This window comes from Cherax quadricarinatus, chromosome 27, assembly GCF_038502225.1.
Source record: "Cherax quadricarinatus isolate ZL_2023a chromosome 27, ASM3850222v1, whole genome shotgun sequence".
Taxonomy (NCBI): Eukaryota; Metazoa; Arthropoda; class Malacostraca; order Decapoda; family Parastacidae; genus Cherax; species Cherax quadricarinatus.
The window spans coordinates 19,724,774-19,744,701 of NC_091318.1; the positions used below are offsets into that span (position 1 = coordinate 19,724,774).

Sequence of the window (19,928 nt, forward strand, 5' to 3'; positions counted from 1 at the left end):
GTAATTGGTTGCGCAGAAGAGTTTGCCCCATTTGCGTACACATATTGGCTTCTGTTGCTGAGGTATGACTTGAGGTAGTTGAGGGAGTGCCCTCTTATACCATAGTGTGACAATTTTACGTGGAGCAAGTCATGGTCAACTGTATCAAAAGCTTTACGTAAGTCAATGAAGATCCCCACTGGGACTTCTTTTTTCTTTATTGCAGTGTATATATGTTCTAGCATGTGTATAATAGCATCATTAGTATTTTTATTAGGCCTGAATCCAAATTGGCAGGGGTTGAGTATGTTTTGGGAGATAAGGTAGGAGTAGATTCGTTTATGAATTAATTTTTCGAAGATTTTTGAGAGAGGGTGTAAGTTGGATATTGGCCTATAGTTATTCAACTCTGGTCTCCTCCTTTGTGGATCGGGGTGACCCTTGCTATTTTGAGTACTGTAGGGAAGGTGGAGGATTCAATGGATTTGTTAAAGAGTGTTGCAATGATTGGAGATAGCACTTGTGACACTTTTTTGTATATAAAGGGTGGTAAGGTACTTAAATCTCCTGCCTTGTTTTTTAGTGCATTGATAATAAGGGAGACTTCGTATGGGTTAGTCGGAGCTAGGAACAGTGTGTTCGGGTAGTTGCCGGTGAGGTAGTCATTTGGTGGGGTATCTGAGCTTGGGATTTTATTGGCAAGGTTTTGTCCTATAGTGGAGGAGAAATCATTGAGTCTGTTTGCTGTTTCTGTTGGTGGGAGTTGGGGTTCATCTGATTTTGCTAATTTTATTTCGCTATTTCGTGATATCTTTTTTGTTCCCAGAATTTCTGATAGGGTTTTCCAGGTCTTTTTTATATCACCTCGTAAGTTGGATAATCTGTTCTCATAATTCAATTTTTTTGCCCTTCTTATCAGGCTGGTTAGGATTGACGAGTAACGTTTTGTTTGGTCTCTGGTTATGTGACCCATTCTGTACTGTTTTTCATATTAGTGTTTTGTATTTATGGATTTGAGAATGCTGGGTGTTAGCCAGGGACTGTTCAGTCTCTTTGCTGTCATCTGTTTAGTTTTTTTAGGGCAGTGCTTGTTATAGAGGTATTGGGTCTTTTTTAGAAAATTATTAATACATTCGTCAATATCTGTATAGATTTCTAGCTCAGTGTGCCAATCAATGTTTGCTAATGCTGTTGTGAAGTTATTAATGGCTGATGATGGTAGGATTGTTGGTGTCTTTTGTCTGTCTCATAAATATGCAAGATTACAGGTACGTCTTGCTACTTCTACTTACACTTAGGTCACACTACACATACATGTACATGTTTATTTACGCACACTCATCTGAGTTTTCTTTGATTTTATCTTAATAGTTCTTGTTCTTATTATTTTTCCTTTTATATCCATGGGGAAGTGGAATAAGAATCTTTCCTCCGTAAGCCATGCGTGTTGTAAAAGTCAACTAAAATGCCGGGAGCAATGGGCTAGTAACCCCTTTTCCTGTAATAATTACTAAAAAAATAAGAAAATTGTCAAAGTGGGATGTCTGAATGCTCGTGGATGTTGTGCGAATGATACGGAAGAGATGATTGTGGATGTTATGAATGAGAGGTTGGATGTCCTGGCTTTAAGTGAAACAAAGCTGAAGGGGGTGGGAGAGTTTCAGTGGAGAGGAATAAATGGGATTAGGTCAGGGATTTCAAATAGAGTTAGAGCTAAAGAAGGAGTAGCAATAATGTTGAAGAATAAGCTATGGCAGGAAAAGAGGGACTATAAATGTATTCAAGGATTATGTGGAGTAAAATAAAGGTTGGATGTGAAAAGTGGGTTATAGTAAGCGTATATGCACCTGGAGAAGAGAGAAGCGTAGAAGAGAGAGAGAGATTTTGGGAAATGTTGAGTGAATGTGTGGGGAGTTTTGAACCAAGTGTGAGAGTACTTGTGGTTGGGGATTTCAATGCTAAATTGGGTAAAAATGTTGTGGAGTAGTTGGTAAATTTGGGGTGCCAGGGGTAAATGAAAATGGGGAGCCTTTAATTGAGCTATGTGTAGAAAGAGGTTTGGTAATAAGTAATACATATTTTATGAAAAAGAGGATAAATACACAAGGTATGATATAGCAAGTAATGAAGGTAGTTTGTTAGATTATGTATTGGTGGATAAAAGGTTGATGGGTAGGCTCCAGGATGTACACGTTTATAGAGGGGCAACTGATACATCAGATCATTATTTAGTTGTAGCTACAGTTAGATTAAGAGGTAGATGGGACAACAGGAAAATGGCAACAAGAAGTAAGAGGGAGGTGAAAGTGTATGAACTAAGGGAGGAAGAAGTTAGGGTGAGATACTTGCAAGTGTAGGTAATATAGATATTATTGGTATAACAGAGACCTGGTTCAACCTGAAAGATAGAGAAATGCCTTCTGAATGCAACATACAGGGTTATAAACTATTCCACACTGATAGGGTCAACAGGAAGGGTGGTGGTGTGGCGATGTATGTCAGAGAAAATTTAAATTGTTGTCTTAGACATGATATAAGATTTGAAACATCGAACACAGAATCTGTTTGGCTACAGTTTCTCGAGGGACGTGACAAATTAATTGTGGGTGTGATTTATAGGCCCCCAAACCTTGATAGGGAGGGCAGTAAGCTGTTATGGGACGAAATTCATAAGGCATCTAGATATGAAAATGTTGTGATAATGGGAGATTTTAACTTTAGACAAATTGATTGGAACAATATGACAGGAAATCTTGAGTCTAGTGACTTTCTTGATACGGTTCAGGATTGCTTTTTAGAACAGTTTGTGACAGAACCAACTAGAGGAAACAATCTGCTTGACTTGGTTCTTGCCAACAAAGATTCACTAATTAATAATCTTGAGCTTGAGCTTGGGGAAAGTGATCACAAATCACTTAGTTTCAATATATCAAGGAATTACCTAGATAACTGCAATCAAATCTCTGTCCCAGATTTTAGCTTGGCCGACTTCATGGGACTGAAAAATTACTTGGGTGGGCTAAATTGGGATGTCCTGACTATGGGTCAGGTAGGTGATCTTGGTTGCCAATATGACGTTTTTCAGAGCATAGTACTAGCTGCCCAGACAACTTTTGTTCCAAGTAGGGAAATTAGATCTAACAAAAATGATCCCAAATGGATGAACAATAGATTAAAACATCTCATTGGTCAAAAGAGAGGCATATATAGGCGTATCAAAAGAGGGGATGGGCAGTTAAGAAATCAGTATATTCAATTAAAGAGAGAAATAAAAAAAGGAATAAGAAAAGCAAAAAGGGATTATGAAGCTAAGGTCGCAAGGGATTCAAAGACTAACCCAAAAGGATTCTTTCAGGTATACAGAAGTAAGATTAGGGACAAGATTGGCCCACTTAAGAGTAACTCTGGTCAGATCACTGACAGTGATAAGAATATGTGTGAAATTCTAAATACCTACTTCCTCTCAGTTTTCACCCAGGAAAATACTAGCGATATTCCTGAAATAATAGATTATGTAGAACAGGATGATAAACTATGTATGATTGCGGTAACTAGTGACATGGTCCTCAGACAAATAGAGAAACTGAAACCTAACAAATCCTCAGGTCCTGATGAACTGTTTGCAAGGGTGTTAAAGGAATATAAAGAGGAACTTAGCATACCTTTGGCTAATCTTTTTAACATGTCACTACAAACTGGCATAGTGCCTGATAAGTGGAAAATGGCAAATGTAATACCTATTTACAAGGCAGGTGACAGGTCCTTGGCTTCGAACTATAGACCAATAAGCCTTACCTCCATAGTGGGAAAATTTATGGAATCAATTGCAGAAGCAATTCGTAGCCATCTTGACAGGCACAGATTGATTAATGAATCTCAACACGATTTTACAAAGGGGCATTCCTGTCTTACGAATTTACTTTTTTCACTAAGGTGTTTGAGGAAGTAGATCATGGTAATGAATATGATATTGTGTATATGGACTTCAGTAAGGCTTTCGATAGAGTTCCACACTAGAGGCTATTGAGGAAGCTTAGGGCACACGGAATAGGAGGAGAAATTTTTTCCTGGGTAGAGGAATGGCTGACAAATAGACAGCAGAGAGTTTGCATAAATGGGGAGAAATCAGAATGGGGGCACGTCACAAGCGGTGTTCCTCAGGAGTCAGTGTTGGGCCCGTTGTTCACAATTTACGTAAACGACATAGATGAGGGAATATTATTATTATTATAATCAAAAAGAAGCGCTAAGCCAGATGAGGGAATAAATAGCGACATAAGCAAATTTGCTGATGACACCAAAATAGGCCGTCCAATTCATTCTAATGAGGATATTAGAGAACTCCAGGATGATTTGAATAGACTGACGCAATGGTCGGAGAAGTGGCAGATGCAGTTTAATATTGACAAATGCAAAGTTCTAAATGTTGGACAGTTAAATAACCATGCCACATATAAACTAAATAATGTAGATCTTAATACTACTGATTGTGAAAAGGATTTAGGAGTTCTGGTTAGCAGTAACCTAAAACCAAGACAACAGTGCATTAGTGTTCGCAATAAAGCTAACAGAACTCTTGGCTTCATATCTAGAAGTATAAATAATAGAAGTCCTCAGGTCGTTCTTCAACTCTATATATCGTTGGTTAGGCCTCATTTAGACTATGCTGCTCAGTTCTGGTCACCGTATTACAGAATGGATATAAATGCTCTGGAAAACGTACAAAGGAGGATGACAAAGTTGATCCCATGTATCAGAAATCTTCCCTGTGAGGATAGACTGAGGGCCTTGAATCTGCACTCTCTCAAAAGGCATAGAATTAGGGGATATGATCGAGGTGTATAAATGGAAAACAGGAATAAATAAAGGGGATGTAAATAGTGTGCTGAAAATTTCCAGCCATGACAGGACTCGCAGCAATGGTTTCAAGTTGGAAAAATTCAGATTCAGGAAGGATATAGGAAAGCACTGGTTTGGTAATAGAGTTGTGAATGAGTGGAACAAACTCCCGAGTACAGTTATTGAGGCTAAAACGTTGTGTAGTTTTAAAAATAGGTTAGATAAATACATGAGTGGTTGTGGGTGGGTGTGAGTTGACCTGACTAGCTTGTGCTGCTGGGTCTGGTGCAGTGCTTCATCCTTGAGTGGAGATGACCAGACTAGGTGGGTCATTGGGAAAATCCGGGGGTTGGCTCATTGGTCTAATCCAGGGAGGAAACATGGACCTGCTCCACTTGGTTCAGTAGGCCTGTTGCAGTGTTCTTTCTTTCTTATGTTCTTATACACAACTATTGGCAGAAAGGTAGGCTGGTGCAAGTATGAGTAGTGGGGGGGGGGGTTGAAGAGGGTTGGAATAGTTTTAAAAATGCAGTATTAGAATGTGTTTACCTGGAGTTTACCTGGAGAGAGTTCCGGGGGTCAACGCCCCCGCGGCCCGGTCTGAGACCAGGCCTCCTGGTGGATCACAGCCTGATCAGAAATTTGTGGTTATAGGAGGGTGGGTGCAGAAGGAAAGAGGAGTGATTGGTGGAATAAAGAAGTAAAGGGTGTGATAAGAGAAAAAGGTAGCTTATGAGAGGTTTTTACAAAGCAGAAAAAATTTGGAGTTAAACAAGTTAAGAAAGCCTAAGGAATGAATGGATTTGTCAGTTAAAAACAGAGTAGGGGAGATAGCAGATGGGAAGATGGAGGTACAGGAAGGCCCCGCTTTACGGCGTTTCACTTTACGGCGTTCCGCTAATACGGACATTTCAAATTATGACCAAAACTCACTATACGGCTCCCCCCACCTGACTTTCTAATACGGTCACCGTGCCCCACCCTGTTTGTTTACATTCTCCATGAGCTCAGTAAGCACTAAGTCTCTCCATTTTGTCTGGAAACTCCAAAATTTCAAATGTTTTTAAAAGTTATTTCATATTTTATATATACTCTGATAATTATACTTATGTATACCTGTACCTAAATAAACTTACATACATCGAGTCATTTAAATGTCGTATATTACGTTAATATACACATTTTCATTAATCCATCCATGATATTTTTTTCAAAATTATATAATAAACACGATGCATAACATATAAATAAGATAAATACACCCCACAGTAGAATAAATAAACATAAATGTGAGATGTGAGCAGACGACTTCCACAAGTGACGCCATAATAACAATACTCACCGAGTCTCATTAAATGTCGTATATTACGGTAATATACACATTTTCATTAATCCATCCATGATATTTTTTTCAAAATTATATAATAAACACGATGCATAACATATAAATAAGATAAATACACCCCACAGTAGAATAAATAAACATAAATGTGAGATGTGAGCAGACGACTTCCACAAGTGACGCCATAATAACAATAGTCACCGAGTCTCATTAAATGTCGTATATTACGGTAATATACACATTTTCATTAATCCATCCATGATATTTTTTTCAAAATTATATAATAAACACGATGCATAACATATAAATAAGATAAATACACCCCACAGTAGAATAAATAAACATAAATGTGAGATGTGAGCAGACGACTTCCACAAGTGACGCCATAATAACAATAGTCACCGAGTCTCATTAAATGTCGTATATTACGGTAATATACACATTTTCATTAATCCATCCATGATATTTTTTTCAAAATTATATAATAAACACGATGCATAACATATAAATAAGATAAATACACCCCACAGTAGAATAAATAAACAAATGTGAGATGTGAGCAGACGACTTGCACAAGTGGTGATTGGGTAGATGGTGAGAATATTCTGAGGGACTTTTAAATGTCGAAGAAAGGGAAGTGGTAATTTCATGCACTGGCCAGAGAGGTATACCATCTTTTAGGAGTGAAGAACAGCAGGATGCGAGTGAGGGGGAGGTGCATGAGGCATTATGTAGAATAAAAGGGGGTAAAGCAGCTGGAACTGACAGGATCATGACAGAAATGTTAAAAGCAGGGGGAGATATAGTGTTGGAGTGGTTGGTATTTTTGTTGAATAAATGTATGAAAGAGGGGAAGGTACCTAGGGATTGGCAGAGAGAATGTATAGTCCCTTTATATAAAGGGAAGGGGAACAAAAAGACTGTAAAAATTATAGAGGAATAAGTTTACTGAGTATACCAGGAAAAGTGTGCAGTAGGGTTATTATTGAAAGAATTAGAGATAAGACAGAATGTAGGATTGCGGATGAGCAAGGAGGTTTTAGAGTGGGTAGGGGATGTGTAGCTCAAGTGTTTACATTGAAGCATATATTTGAACAGTATTTAGATAAAGGTAGGGAAGTTTTTATTGCATTTATGGATTTAGAAAAGGCATATGATAGAGTGGATAGAGGAGCAATGTGGCAGATGTTGCAAGTACATGGAATAGGTGGTAAGTTACTAAATGCTGTAAAGAGTTTTTATGAGGATAGTGAGGCTCAGGTTAGGGTGTGTAGAAGAGAGGGAGACTACTTCTCGGTAAAAGTAGGTCTTAGACAGGGATGTGTAATGTCACTATGGTTGTTTAATATATTTATAGATGAAGCTGTAAAAGAAGTAAATGCTAGGGTGTTCAGGAGAGGGGTGGGATTAAATTATGGGGAATCAAATACAAAATGGGAATTGACACAGTTGCTTTTTGCTGATGATACTGTGATTATGGGAGATTCTAAAAAAAATTGCCAAGGTTAGTGGATGAGTTTGGGAGTGTGTGTAAACGTAGAAAGTTGAAAGTGAACATAGAAAAGAGTAAGGTGATGAGGGTATCAAATGATTTAGATAAAGAAAAATTGGATATCAAATTGGGGAGGAGGAGTATGGAAGAAGTGAATGTTTTCAGATACTTGGGAGCTGACGTGTCGGCGGATGGATTTATGAAGGATGAGGTTAATCAAAGAATTGATGAGGGAAAAAAGGTGAGTGGTGCGTTGAGGTATATGTGGAGTCAAAAAACGTTATCTATGGAGGCAAAGAAGGGAATGTATGAAAGTATAGTAGTATCAACACTCTTATATGGGTGTGAAGCTTGGGTGGTAAATGCAGCAGCAAGGAGACGGTTAGAGGCAGTGGAGATGTCCTGTTTAAGGGCAATGTGTGGTGTAAATATTATGCAGAAAATTCGGAGTGTGGAAATTAGGAAAAGGTGTGGAGTTAATAAAAGTATTAGTCAGAGGGCAGAAGAGGGGTTGTTGAGGTGGTTTGGTCATTTAGATTATTATTATAATCAAGGGGGAAGCGCTAAACCCGGAGGATTATACAGCGCCTGGGGGGGGATGTGGAAGGCATTCAGGCTTAATTCGGGGAACTGGAGCACAGATCCAATTCCCTAAATCAAGAGCCCCTCACCAACATCAAGGAACCTTCCTTGAGGGGAAAAGTGATGATGAAAGCTTTTTCTTTCCATTTGGGTCACCCTGCCTCGGTGGGAGATGGCAGACGTTAAAAAAAAAAAAAAAAAAATTCTTGAAATTTTGAACCTAATTGGATGAGGGGTTCTCGAGTTATGAGCAAAAGAAAAATAAATTATAAGAAAAAAATCAGGCAACCACTTCAAGATTCCCCCCATCAGGAATACCTAACAATACACACATACTTGCATGTATTTACTGTATGGTATTAACACTGCTTGAGGAATTCCCATACCAATACCCTAAGATCCAACTGAGGAAAATTAAATATTTTTTTTAATTGTACAACTATAACAATTTATTTTTCTTTTTAACAGGTGATCCTTCATTAGTTTCCTGATTCAAGGGTTTCTTTAGCTTTTTCTTTTTCACAGGTGATTCTTCATTAGTTTCCTGATTCAAGGGTTTCTTTAGCTTTTTCTTTTTCACAGGTGATTCTTCATTAGTTTCCTGATTCAAGGGTTTCTTTAGCTTTTTCTTTTTCACAGGTGATTCTTCATTAGTTTCCTGATTCAAGGGTTTCTTTAGCTTTTTCTTTTTCACAGGTGATTCTTCATTAGTTTCCTGATTCAAGGGTTTCTTTAGCTTTTTCTTTTTCACAGGTGATTCTTCATTAGTTTCCTGATTCAAGGGTTCCTTTAGCTTTTTCTTTTTAATAGGTAGTCCATTAGTTTCCTGATTCAAGGGTTTCTTTAGCTTTTTCTTTTTAATAGGTAGTCCTTCGTTAGTTTCCTGATTCAAGGGTTTCTTTAGCTTTTTCTTTTTAATAGGTAGTCCTTCGTTAGTTTCCTGATTCAAGGGTTTCTTAAGCTTTTTCTTCTTTTTTTGTTTTACTGATTCTTCAGAAGAGCCATTTGCTTGTGTCTTATTCTCAAGCTCATAACCAACTGCCTTTTCTACATTAGACACTGGCATCTTTTGCTGAGGGAGGTAGATGTCCATACAGATGATACGACAAGAGGTATTCACTTCTCCCAATAGTTTTGGTGCAGAGGAAAGTGATAACAGCTGAAAAAAAAAAAATACATATAATTCACAAACTTTAATCATCCCTCTTTTAAGTGCTATTCATTTGAGTATAAATCTAAATTATTTACTGTAAATAATGCTGTATAACCCTTGTGGGTTTAGCACTAAGTTTTGATTATAATAATAATAGTATATATCTGCAACTTCATTATAATTACGTTTGTAAAAACACATATGGGTGTGAAGCATGGGTTGTAAATGCTTCAGCAAGGAGGCTGGATGCAATGGAGATGTCATGTAAATATTATGCAGAAAATTCAAAGTGTGGAAATTAGGTGTGGAGTTACTAAAAGTATTACTCAGAGGGCCGAGGAGTTGAGGTGGTTTGGTCATTTAAAGAGGCTGGAGCAAAATAGGATAACTTGGAGGGTGTACAAATCTGTAGTGAAGGAGTGGATGGGTAGGCAATGTCCTAGAAAAGGATGGAGGGAGGGGGTAAAAAGAGGTTTAGTGAGCAAGGGACTTGGACATACAATAGGCATGTGTGAGCATGTTAGATAGAAGTGAATGGAGACAAATGTTTTTTGGGACTTGAGCTATTGGAGTGTGAGCAGAGTAATATTTTTTGAAAAGATTCAGGAAAACCAATTAGCTGGACTCGAATCCTGGAGGTGGGAAATACTACAATGCCTGCACTTTAAAGGAGGGGTTTGGGATACTGGCTGTTTGGAGTGACACCTGAACTGTCTTATTTGGGCACCTCTGCAAAGATAGTGATTGTGTGAATGATGGTGGAAGTGTTTCTTTTTTGGGTCACCCTGCCTCTGTGGGAGACAGCCGATGTGTTAAAAAAAAATAAGGGTGGCTTTTAGAAGCCTACACAGACTTGTACTGTATAAAACATATTTACCTCATATGTGCAACTCATTCCTGAATGTGCAGTTCCAAGGAGGAAATTATGCAGATTTGTATCAAAGCTGAGGGCAACGAGATATGAACAACATGAAAAATCAGGTCTTATTTCACCAATGTGCAAAGAGCAAGAGGGAATGTGATCACCACATATAAAATATTACAGGGCATAGACAGGGTAGACAAGGTACAACAAGAGGCCTTGGTGAAAATTAATGTTCAAATGACAAAGGGATATTAGAAGTATGGAAAACCCCTTAACTTATGAAGTTTGTGCATTCCAGAAAAATACTTATTAATTTATTTGGCACTAGGAACCTATTATTCTCAGAAACAATGTAACAATAATTAATGTGTTCCCAAGCTATAAATTAGTGGAAAAACTTTCTGGGCCTGCACTTTTAAATGAGATTATTCATCACATTATCTGGTAGTAGGGAATGTGGTAAGTGAATTGATTGTTTTAAAACCATATAAAGGCTACCCAACAAACAAAACACTGGTTCCTAAAGCTACCACTATAGTGTTACACAGCTACATACAAAAACAAAATAGAAGCTTCCTTAAATGAACATGCATGAGTGTTTTCAAGTGTTAAATCAATGTGACAAGACCTCAAAATGCTGATTGAAAACAAATCAAAAGTGGATGTGGGAAGAAGGTTGAAAGTAGGACAATAAGCAGCAGATAAATATTGAAGGGGCAGAACCTCTTCAAGGGGGGCTCTTTGATGTGGCGAAGAGGCTCTTGGTTTAAGGAATTAGACCCTTTGGTCTCCTTCCTAATTACCCCCCAATCCTCCCTTCCCTATCCCATCTACCCTTTTTCCTCCCCCCCCCTCCCAACTCTCCCTTTTCCTCATCCCTTTGTAGCCTCTGGGGTCCTTCCCTCTAGCATTACGGTTTCTAGTTAGGGAGAAGTTTGCCAGGGTTCATCTCACTCGGTGAGGTTCCTCGGGAGTGGTGTAGTTTGCAGTGGAATCTGGAGGGACCCTGCTCCCTTCCTCGATTTCTGAGAAGTGGGTGGGGTGTCCTGCAGGTGATGGGTGTATCTCCAGAGGCTGCCTGTCAGTTCTGGGAGGTGGCAGCCAAAGGAGGTATGCTTTATGACAGGTTTCCAACTGCCCTTTCTTTTTTCCGACGAGGTGGCTTGGTAGATGTGAGGTTGCTATCCCGGAGCGCTGGTTTACTGGCATGAAGGGTAGAGTATGGCACGAACTGCACGCTGCATCTGCACTGCTTGTGGGCTCGAGGTCCTCTCGGATGAGAGGAGGAACTTACGGCCCCTTCATGCCTTCTAGTGACTCCCTCTTTTTTTTTTCCCTTCTTTTTTTCTTTAAAATAATAAGAGAGAAGTACCACTATCATGGAATCTTTGTTCCATGATAACCCTTCTAGGCCCCTTTCTGTTCCCACATCCTGTTCCGACCTGACTTCCTTACTGGAAGATTCTTCAGACTTTTCCCATACCCCTGTACGTTCTGATGGTGATGCTTCATCACCTGCTACAGGTGCTGAGGCACTGCCTGTTTTTGCTAGTGCCTCTGCCTCTTGCACACCTTTAACTATGTGTCCGACTTCCCTGAATATGGTGCGACAGTTTTCAGGTCACCCACCCACCTTGGGTAGGGCCACCTGAGCTACTGCACCTAAACGTTCCAGACCATTTGCTGACGACGGTTCTCTGATGTCTGCTCATTCGACCCAAAAACAACCTACGTGACACCCACTTCCTTTACGCACCTTGTTTACAAGTACGCAGTGGACTAAATTCTTTTCCCTACAACCGACATCTCCAACTGATTATCTTTCTGACCATAGTATTGGTAAAACTCTTACGAAACGTTGGCCAAAATATATCCTTTCACGCTCTTCGACCTCTTCAAGGGGGGCTCCTTGGCGTGGTGAAGAGGCTCTTGGTCTGAGGAATTAGACCTATCGGTCTTCTTCCTCAGACTGAACCTAATTACCCCCCAATCTCCCCTCCCCTATCCCATCCTCCCCTTTTTCCTTTCCTCCTCCTCCTCCCCACTCCTCCCTTTTGCCTTTCCTCTTTTTGTCCTTTGGGATTTCTCCCACAGGCGCGCTAGTTCCTAGGTAGGAGAAAGGATACCGGGGTCCATCCCATTCCGTTGAGGTTCTTAGCGGTGGCGTAGTTTGCCGTGGAATCTGGATCGCCTGGGGATGTCCCGATCCCTCTCCGGTATCCTGGAGTAGCTTTAGGTGTCTTTCGGGCGACGAGTGTATCTCTGGAAGCCACCTTTCGGATTCCGGGGGTGGTGGCCGAAGGAGGTATGCTTTGTGGCGGATATCCGGCCGCCCTCTCTTTTGTCCACCGAGGTAGCTCGGCAGATGTGAGGTTGCTATCCCGGATTGTTAGTTTACTAGCATGATGGGTAGGGTATGGCACGGGTTCCATGCTGCATCTGCGCTACTTGCGGTGCTGAGGTCCTCTTGGGCGCGGAGGGAGATTTCTGGCCCTTTCATTCCTCCTAGGACCTATCCCTCCCCGGTCCCCCCCCTTTTTTTTCTTTTTTTTATTTTTTTCTTTTCTTCTTTCTTTTTTTTCTTAAAAACAAAAAGAAAGAAGTAACCTAACCATGGCAGCCCTAATCCATGAACCTGGTACCCCCGGGCCCCTTCTTGATACCGCACCCCGTTCTGACCCCGCCTCGTCTTTGGACCGCTCTTCAGACATTCCTCATGCCTCTGTACCTATTGCCGGTGCTGTTTCCTCACCCGCTTCAGGTACTGAGGCCTCGACTGACTCCTTCGATTTATCGGACCTTCGCTCTCCTCTGACTATGCTTCCGGCCTCTCCCTCTACGGTGCGGCAATTTTCAAATCGCCGACCCGTTCCACGTCGGACCAACTCTGGTCCCACGCCTAAACGTCAACGACAATTACCTGCTGATGATACTTCTCCACCTTCTCGTTCTTCTCAGAAACGATCGACACGTCCTTCACTACCTTTCCACGCTCAGTTTCAGACTGAACAGTGGACTAAATTCTTCACTTTACGACCAACTTCCTCTACTGCCTATCTTTCTGACCATAGTATTGGCAAGGCACTCCTACGCCATGTTGGTAAAGATATTTCTTTTCATGCTCTTAAGAGCGGTACGCGCATCATTACCGTACAGAATGCTACCCAGGCTCATGAGCTCTCTCGTCTTTCCCATATCGATACTGTTCCTGTCACTCTTGAAAAACATCATTCCCTCAATTCTTGTAGTGGTACCGTCATTCTGCCCCATACCATAGTTCAACAAAATTTCCAGACATGTGGCACCGACATTCTAGAACAGCTGGAACTCCAAGATCTCCCAATCCTCAAGGTAGACACTTACGTTCTTCCTGCCCGTGGGCGGAGACGATACCCTAGCAATGTGGCTCGTTTAACTTTTGACAGCCGAGAACTCCCATCCTCAGTTTATATAGCAGGACATCGGTTACAAGTTCGAAAGGTGATCCCTACACCACAACAGTGTAGAAATTGCTGGCGATTTGGCCATCCAGCGAAATATTGCAGATATATCGCCGAATGCCCAGTCTGTGGTGCCGATGACCATTCTAATACGTCTTGCAATCGATCTCCCTCTTGCCTTAACTGTCATGAGGCTCACCCTTCGTACTCTCGCCGTTGTCAGGTCTATTTAAACGAGCGGGAAATCCGTTACCTCAAAGAGACAGAAGGTCTCCCTTATGCCATGGCAGTTTCTCATCTCCGCCTCCAAGGGAGACTCCCACGTGTTTCTTATTCCCGTGTTTCAAAACGTCCCCCCACTTCTAGTATCCCATCTTCTACACCCACCTCTGTGGTTACCTCTCCCATAATCACTCCTGTATCTAATCCTTTTGCTGTCCTCGGCTCAGACGTCCCTACTTCAACGCCTCAGTCTAATCTCGCTTCTTCGAGTTCTCTCTCACAAGCCTCAGTATCGACGAGACCTCGTACGACACCTCCTCCCAATCGTCCCTCTACTTCTCAAAAGTCAAAAAAAGGTCCGGTAACACCTCCTACCCATCTTCCACCTCCTCATTTTACCCTCCCTGTCTCTGTCCCTAGTTCTTCCCCTCTCACTGGCTCAGTTACAAGTGCAGAGGTTCACCCTCCTCCTCGTAATGTACCTTCCTCCCCTGTTCCCTCCCAAGTTTCTTCCTCTTCTGCCACCTCCCAGGTTCCTGCCTCTTCTGTCCCCTGCCACGCTTCTCCAGTTCCCTCCACCCTTTCGCCCCCCCCCCTACCTTGGTACAGTCCAATACAGTTCCAATCTTTACTCATCCTCCCCCTACCATTCCCAATATTGTCTCCCATACGACATCTCTGAATTCCGAAACACTTGAAGCAATCTCTGAATATATTGCAGAGACCAAACCATCAATGGACACTGATCCACCTTCCGCTCTTTCTCTCTCCTCTGCTCCATCTGCGCAACTCCTTTCTTCACAGCGCACCGTTCCTTCGCTGCTTGAACATTTTCCACTGCCTCCGCATGTGGACTTTTCTAACCCTTCTAGTCCGTAGGAACCCTTACCTGCGGATTTCAAGTATCTTTATCATTGCCAATCATGGCCTATTTACGGTGGAATATACGCGGCCTCAGGGGTAATCGGGGTGAGCTTCAGATGTTACTCTCCCAGTTTACCCCTGTTGGTGTTTGCTTACAGGAACCAAAATTACACTCTGCTGTTATTTCTCACATCTCAGGCTATAATTTATTGTATTCTTCAGATCCTTTTCCTGATGGGACCTTTAATGAAAGTGCCCTTCTTCTCCGCACTGATATTCCGTACCATCAGCTATTTGTTCATACTTCGCTGCATTACACAGCAGCCCGTATCCACTTACATAGGTGGTATACGCTCTGTTCTTTATATCTCTCTCCTTCTCGGGCATTATCTATTCCGGATTTTGCCTTCCTTGTTTCGTCATTACCGCCACCGATTCTGTTACTTGGTGATTTTAATGCCCACCATTTCCTCTGGGGGGGGGGGGTCTCACTGTGATTCCCGTGGAATTCAGTTAGAGGCTTTTCTTGCCACCCACCCCCTCCATGTTTTAAATATAGGTACTCACACCCATTTTGATCCTCGGACTCATACTCTCTCTTGCATCGATCTCTCAGTTTGCTCTTCCTCCGCCGCATTAGACTTCACTTGGTCTGTTCTCCCGGACTTACATGACAGTGATCATTTCCCAATCATTCTTACTTCCCCTTCATATTCGCCACCTCTTCGCACCCCACGCTGGCAATTTAATCGGGCAAATTGGAACCTTTACTCACACCTAACTGTTTTTAAAGAGGTTCCTTCTTCGTCCTCCATCGATGAGCTTTTACACCTCTTCTCGTCCTCCGTTTTCACCGCAGCTTCTCATTCTATACCCCAAACTTCGGGCAGGCATTCTCAGAAATGCGTGCCTTGGTGGTCTCCTGCTTGTGCTCGTGCAGTACGTTTGAAACGCGCTGCATGGGGCAGGTACCGGTACAATAGAACCACAGAGCGACTCCTTGATTTTAAACAGAAGCGTGCGATCGCTCGCCGTGTCATCCGTGACGCTAAACGCACTTGCTGGCGAGATTATGTCTCCACCATCACCTCTGCTTCCTCTATGAGTGCAGTCTGGAAAAAAGTACGAAAACTGAGTGGTAAATATTCTCCTGACCCGGCTCCTGTTCTGCGGGTTGCCGGTGTTGATATAGCAAACCCACTAGATGTTGCCAATGAAATTGGCAATCATCTGGTCCGTATTTCTCAGAGACTCCATCTATGCCCCTCATTTCTTTCCTCAAAGTCTGCCAGAGAGTTAGCACCCTTGGACTTTTCTTCTCTCAGAGAAGAACAGTATAATGTGCCTTTTACACTTCAAGAACTGGAGGCAACACTCTCAGCTTGTCGATCATCGGCAGCTGGGCCCGACGACATTCATATTCGTATGCTACAACATTTACATCAGTCAGCCCTTGCAGTCCTATTATGCCTTTACAATCTTATTTGGTCACAAGGAGTTCTTCCACAGCTGTGGAAATCCGCCATTGTTCTCCCTTTCCGCAAACCAGGCACTACGGGACATGAAACCTCCCACTATCGTCCCATTGCTCTTACCAGTGCAGTTTGCAAAGTAATGGAACGCCTAGTAAATAGACGTTTAGTGTGGTATTTAGAGACACACAACAGTCTCTCCACTCGTCAATATGGCTTTCGTAAGGGACGTTCTACCATAGACCCCTTACTACGCTTGGATACGTATGTTCGTAATGCCTTTGCGAATAACCACTCAGTTATTGCCATATTTTTTGACCTTGAGAAGGCATATGACACAACTTGGAGGTATAATATTTTAGCCCAAGCCCACTCCTTAGGCCTTCGAGGCAATCTACCATCCTTCCTTAAGAACTTTTTAACTGACAGGCATTTCCATGTTCGGGTTAATAATGTGCTCTCCCCGGACTTTATCCAAGCTGAAGGTGTCCCCCAGGGATGTGTTCTGAGCACAACACTTTTTCTCCTTGCTATTAATGATTTGGCCTCTAGTCTTCCATCAAATATTTGGTCATCACTCTATGTTGATGACTTTGCTATTGCCTGTGCAGGCGCTGACTGTCACCTCCTTACAGTTTCTCTCAACATGCAGTCGACCGTGTTTCCAATTGGGCCACCACATGTGGGTTTAAATTTTCCAGCACTAAAACCCACCAAATCACTTTCACTAGACGCTCTGTCATCTCCGATCATCCTTTGTACCTCTATGGCTCCCGTATCCCTGAACGTGATACAGTCAAGTTTCTGGGCCTCCTCTTTGATCGTAGGTTATCCTGGAAACCTCACATTACCTCTCTGAAGGCAACTTGTCACAGCCGGCTGAACCTTCTTAAAACCCTTGCTCATCTTTCGTGGGGAGCTGATCGTCGAACCCTCCTTCGCCTACATTCCACCCTTATTTTATCGAAACTTGATTATGGTGACCAGATCTATTCAGCGGCATCTCCTGCTACTCTCTCTAGCCTTAACCCCATTCATCACCAAGGATTACGTTTATGCCTTGGTGCTTTCCTCTCTTCCCCTGTCGAGAGCCTCTATGCAGAAGCGAACGTTCCATCCTTATCCGATCGCCGTGATGCCCATTGCCTGCGCTACTATGTACGCTCTCATGATCTCCGCAATCCTTCCATTTATAGAATGGTCACTAATATTAGTAGACATTCTTTATTTGTTCGCCGCCCCTGTTTACTCCGTCCCTTCTCTCTTCGCCTTCATTCGCTCTTGTCTTCTCTTCAACTACCACCTTTCTATGTACATGTAGCATCTCACTTTTCCCTACCCCCCTGGGAAGTTCCAGCTGTTCGAGTTTGTTCTTTCTCCCTCCCTTGCTCGAAAGCCCAACTGTCTACGGTCGCTTCCCGCTCTCTTTTTCTTGACCACTTTCACTCTCATTCTCATGCCATTGCTGTGTACACAGATGGCTCTAAGTCTTCTGACGGCGTAGGATTCGCAGCAGTGTTTCCGGACAGCATCGTACAAGGGTATTTACTATCTTCGGCTAGTATTTTTACTGCTGAATTATATGCCATCCTTACAGCACTTATCCGTATTGCATCTATGCCTGTGTCATCATTTGTGGTTGTCTCAGACTCCCTTAGTGCTTTACAGGCTATACAAAAATTTGATACACCTCACCCCTTAGTCCTCCGTATCCAACTTTGGCTACGCTGCATCTTTACCAAGCATAAAGATATTGTTTTTTGTTGGGTCCCTGGGCATGTTGACGTACAGGGCAATGAACAGGCAGACACTGCTGCGCGGTCAGCAGTACATGACCTACCAGTTTCTTATAGAGGTATTCCATTTACGGACTATTTTGCTGCAATATCTTCCCACCTTCACACCCGTTGGCAACAACGTTGGTCTACTATGCTCGGCAACAAACTTCAGTCTATTAAACAGAGTATAGGTTACTGGCCGTCTTCTTATCACCAGTGTCGAGGTTGGGAGACTACTCTCTCCCGTCTTCGCATTGGCCATACTCGTCTTACTCATGGATATCTCATGGAGAGGCGTCTTGCTCCTCTCTGTGAGAATTGCCAAGCTCCATTATCAGTCAGCCACATTCTGTTGGACTGCCCACTTTATCAACGAGCACGCAGAATTTACCTCTGTCGTCGTCTTCGCTCCGCTGCTCTCTCTTTACCTTCCCTTCTCGCTGATGGACCCACCTTTCATCCGGACTCTCTCATTGACTTTTTGACAACGACTGACTTACTTCACAAATTCTGATACCTTCAGCCCTTTCTACTTCAATCTCTTGCTACCTTCTACCCCCATACTATCCCCTGCCCCGCTGTTTTCTGTAACCTGCTGATCATCCCCCCTCCCTTCTGCCATCCAATTCCCTTGCTTCCTTCCCTACCCTGCAGCGCTGTATAGCCCTTGTGGCTTAGCGCTTCTTTTTGATTATAATAATAATAATAATCACGCTCTTCGAAGCGGTGCACGCATCGTTTCAGTTCAGAATTCAGAACAAACTCATGATCTTTGCCATCTTACTTCCACTGATAACATTCCAATCATAGTTCACAAGCACACTAATCTCATCTCAATTCTTGCAGTGGTACGGTGGTTTTACTGCCTACCATTGTACAGAGTGATTTTCTGTCTTTCTGATGATATTTTGGAGCAATTAGCCCTTCAGGACCTTCCAATTCTCAAAGTGGATACATATGTCCTGCCCACTCATGGGCGGAAGTGCTTTCCCAGTAACATCGCCAGCTTAACCTTTAACTGCTGTGAACTCCAGTCCTCTGTTTATATTGCAGGCCATCGCTTAGAGGTCCGTAAAGTGGCCCCTACTCCCCAAGTGTCAAAATTCCTGGTGCTTTGGACACTCCACTAAATACTGCAGATCTGTGGTGCCACAGATCATGTCGATATATCTTGCAGTCTTTCCCCCCACTTGTCTCGACTGCAATGAACGTTATCCTTCCTTTTCCCGCCAATGTCAGGTCTATCTTAATGAATAAGAAATCCATTGTCTTAAGGAGAGCAAAGACCTTACTTATGCTATGGATGTCTCTTGGCTCTGCCTTCAAGGGAATCTTCCTCATGTCCCTTATTCTTAAGTAGCTAAGAGACCTCCAACCTTGGCAGGTACCCCCGCTTACCAGCTCCTCCAGTGTCGTATCTTCCGGGTTCACCCCCCATCTCTAATTTACCCTCTGAAACCCCCACCTCCTTACCTATTCCTACCTCTACTTCTTGTCCACTACTTTCTCAGACTGCAAGGCCTCGCAAGCCTGCATCTTCTTCGTGCCTATCACCTGCAAGTTGAACCTGTCTCATAAGCCTTCCCCTGGTGCTTATAATTCCCCAACAGTTTTCCTTTTCGACCTCAGTGCCTAATTCTCTCCCCCTTTCTAACTTTCACATGAAGGCGGAGGTTCACCCCCCGCCTCGTGTGGTCCCCTCTTTTTCTGTTAACCCCCAGACTTCTTCTCCAGTTACCTTCCAGCCTCCTTCCTCCTGTTCCACCGCAGGAATCTTCTGTCCCTACCAACACAGCTCTCCAGTTTTATTATTATTATAATAAAAAAAGAAGTGCTAAACCACAAGGGCCATACAGCGCTGTTCCAGGTTTATACTCCCCTCCCCTCTCAGACCTCTTTG

General features: G+C 42.6%; 1 protein-coding gene across 1 annotated transcript in view; it reads right to left on the reverse strand.

Annotated features, from left to right (window-relative positions):
• Nucleotides 1-8,655: 8,655 nt before the first annotated feature.
• Nucleotides 8,656-19,928, reverse strand: part of LOC128691184 (p21-activated protein kinase-interacting protein 1-like) — a 51,172-nt gene continuing 39,899 nt past the window's right edge. The window contains exon 7 of the mRNA XM_070089082.1: nt 8,656-9,393. Within this exon, the coding sequence (XP_069945183.1) occupies nt 8,674-9,393 (720 nt within the window). The 3' untranslated portion in view covers nt 8,656-8,673. The remainder of the gene's footprint in view (nt 9,394-19,928) is intronic.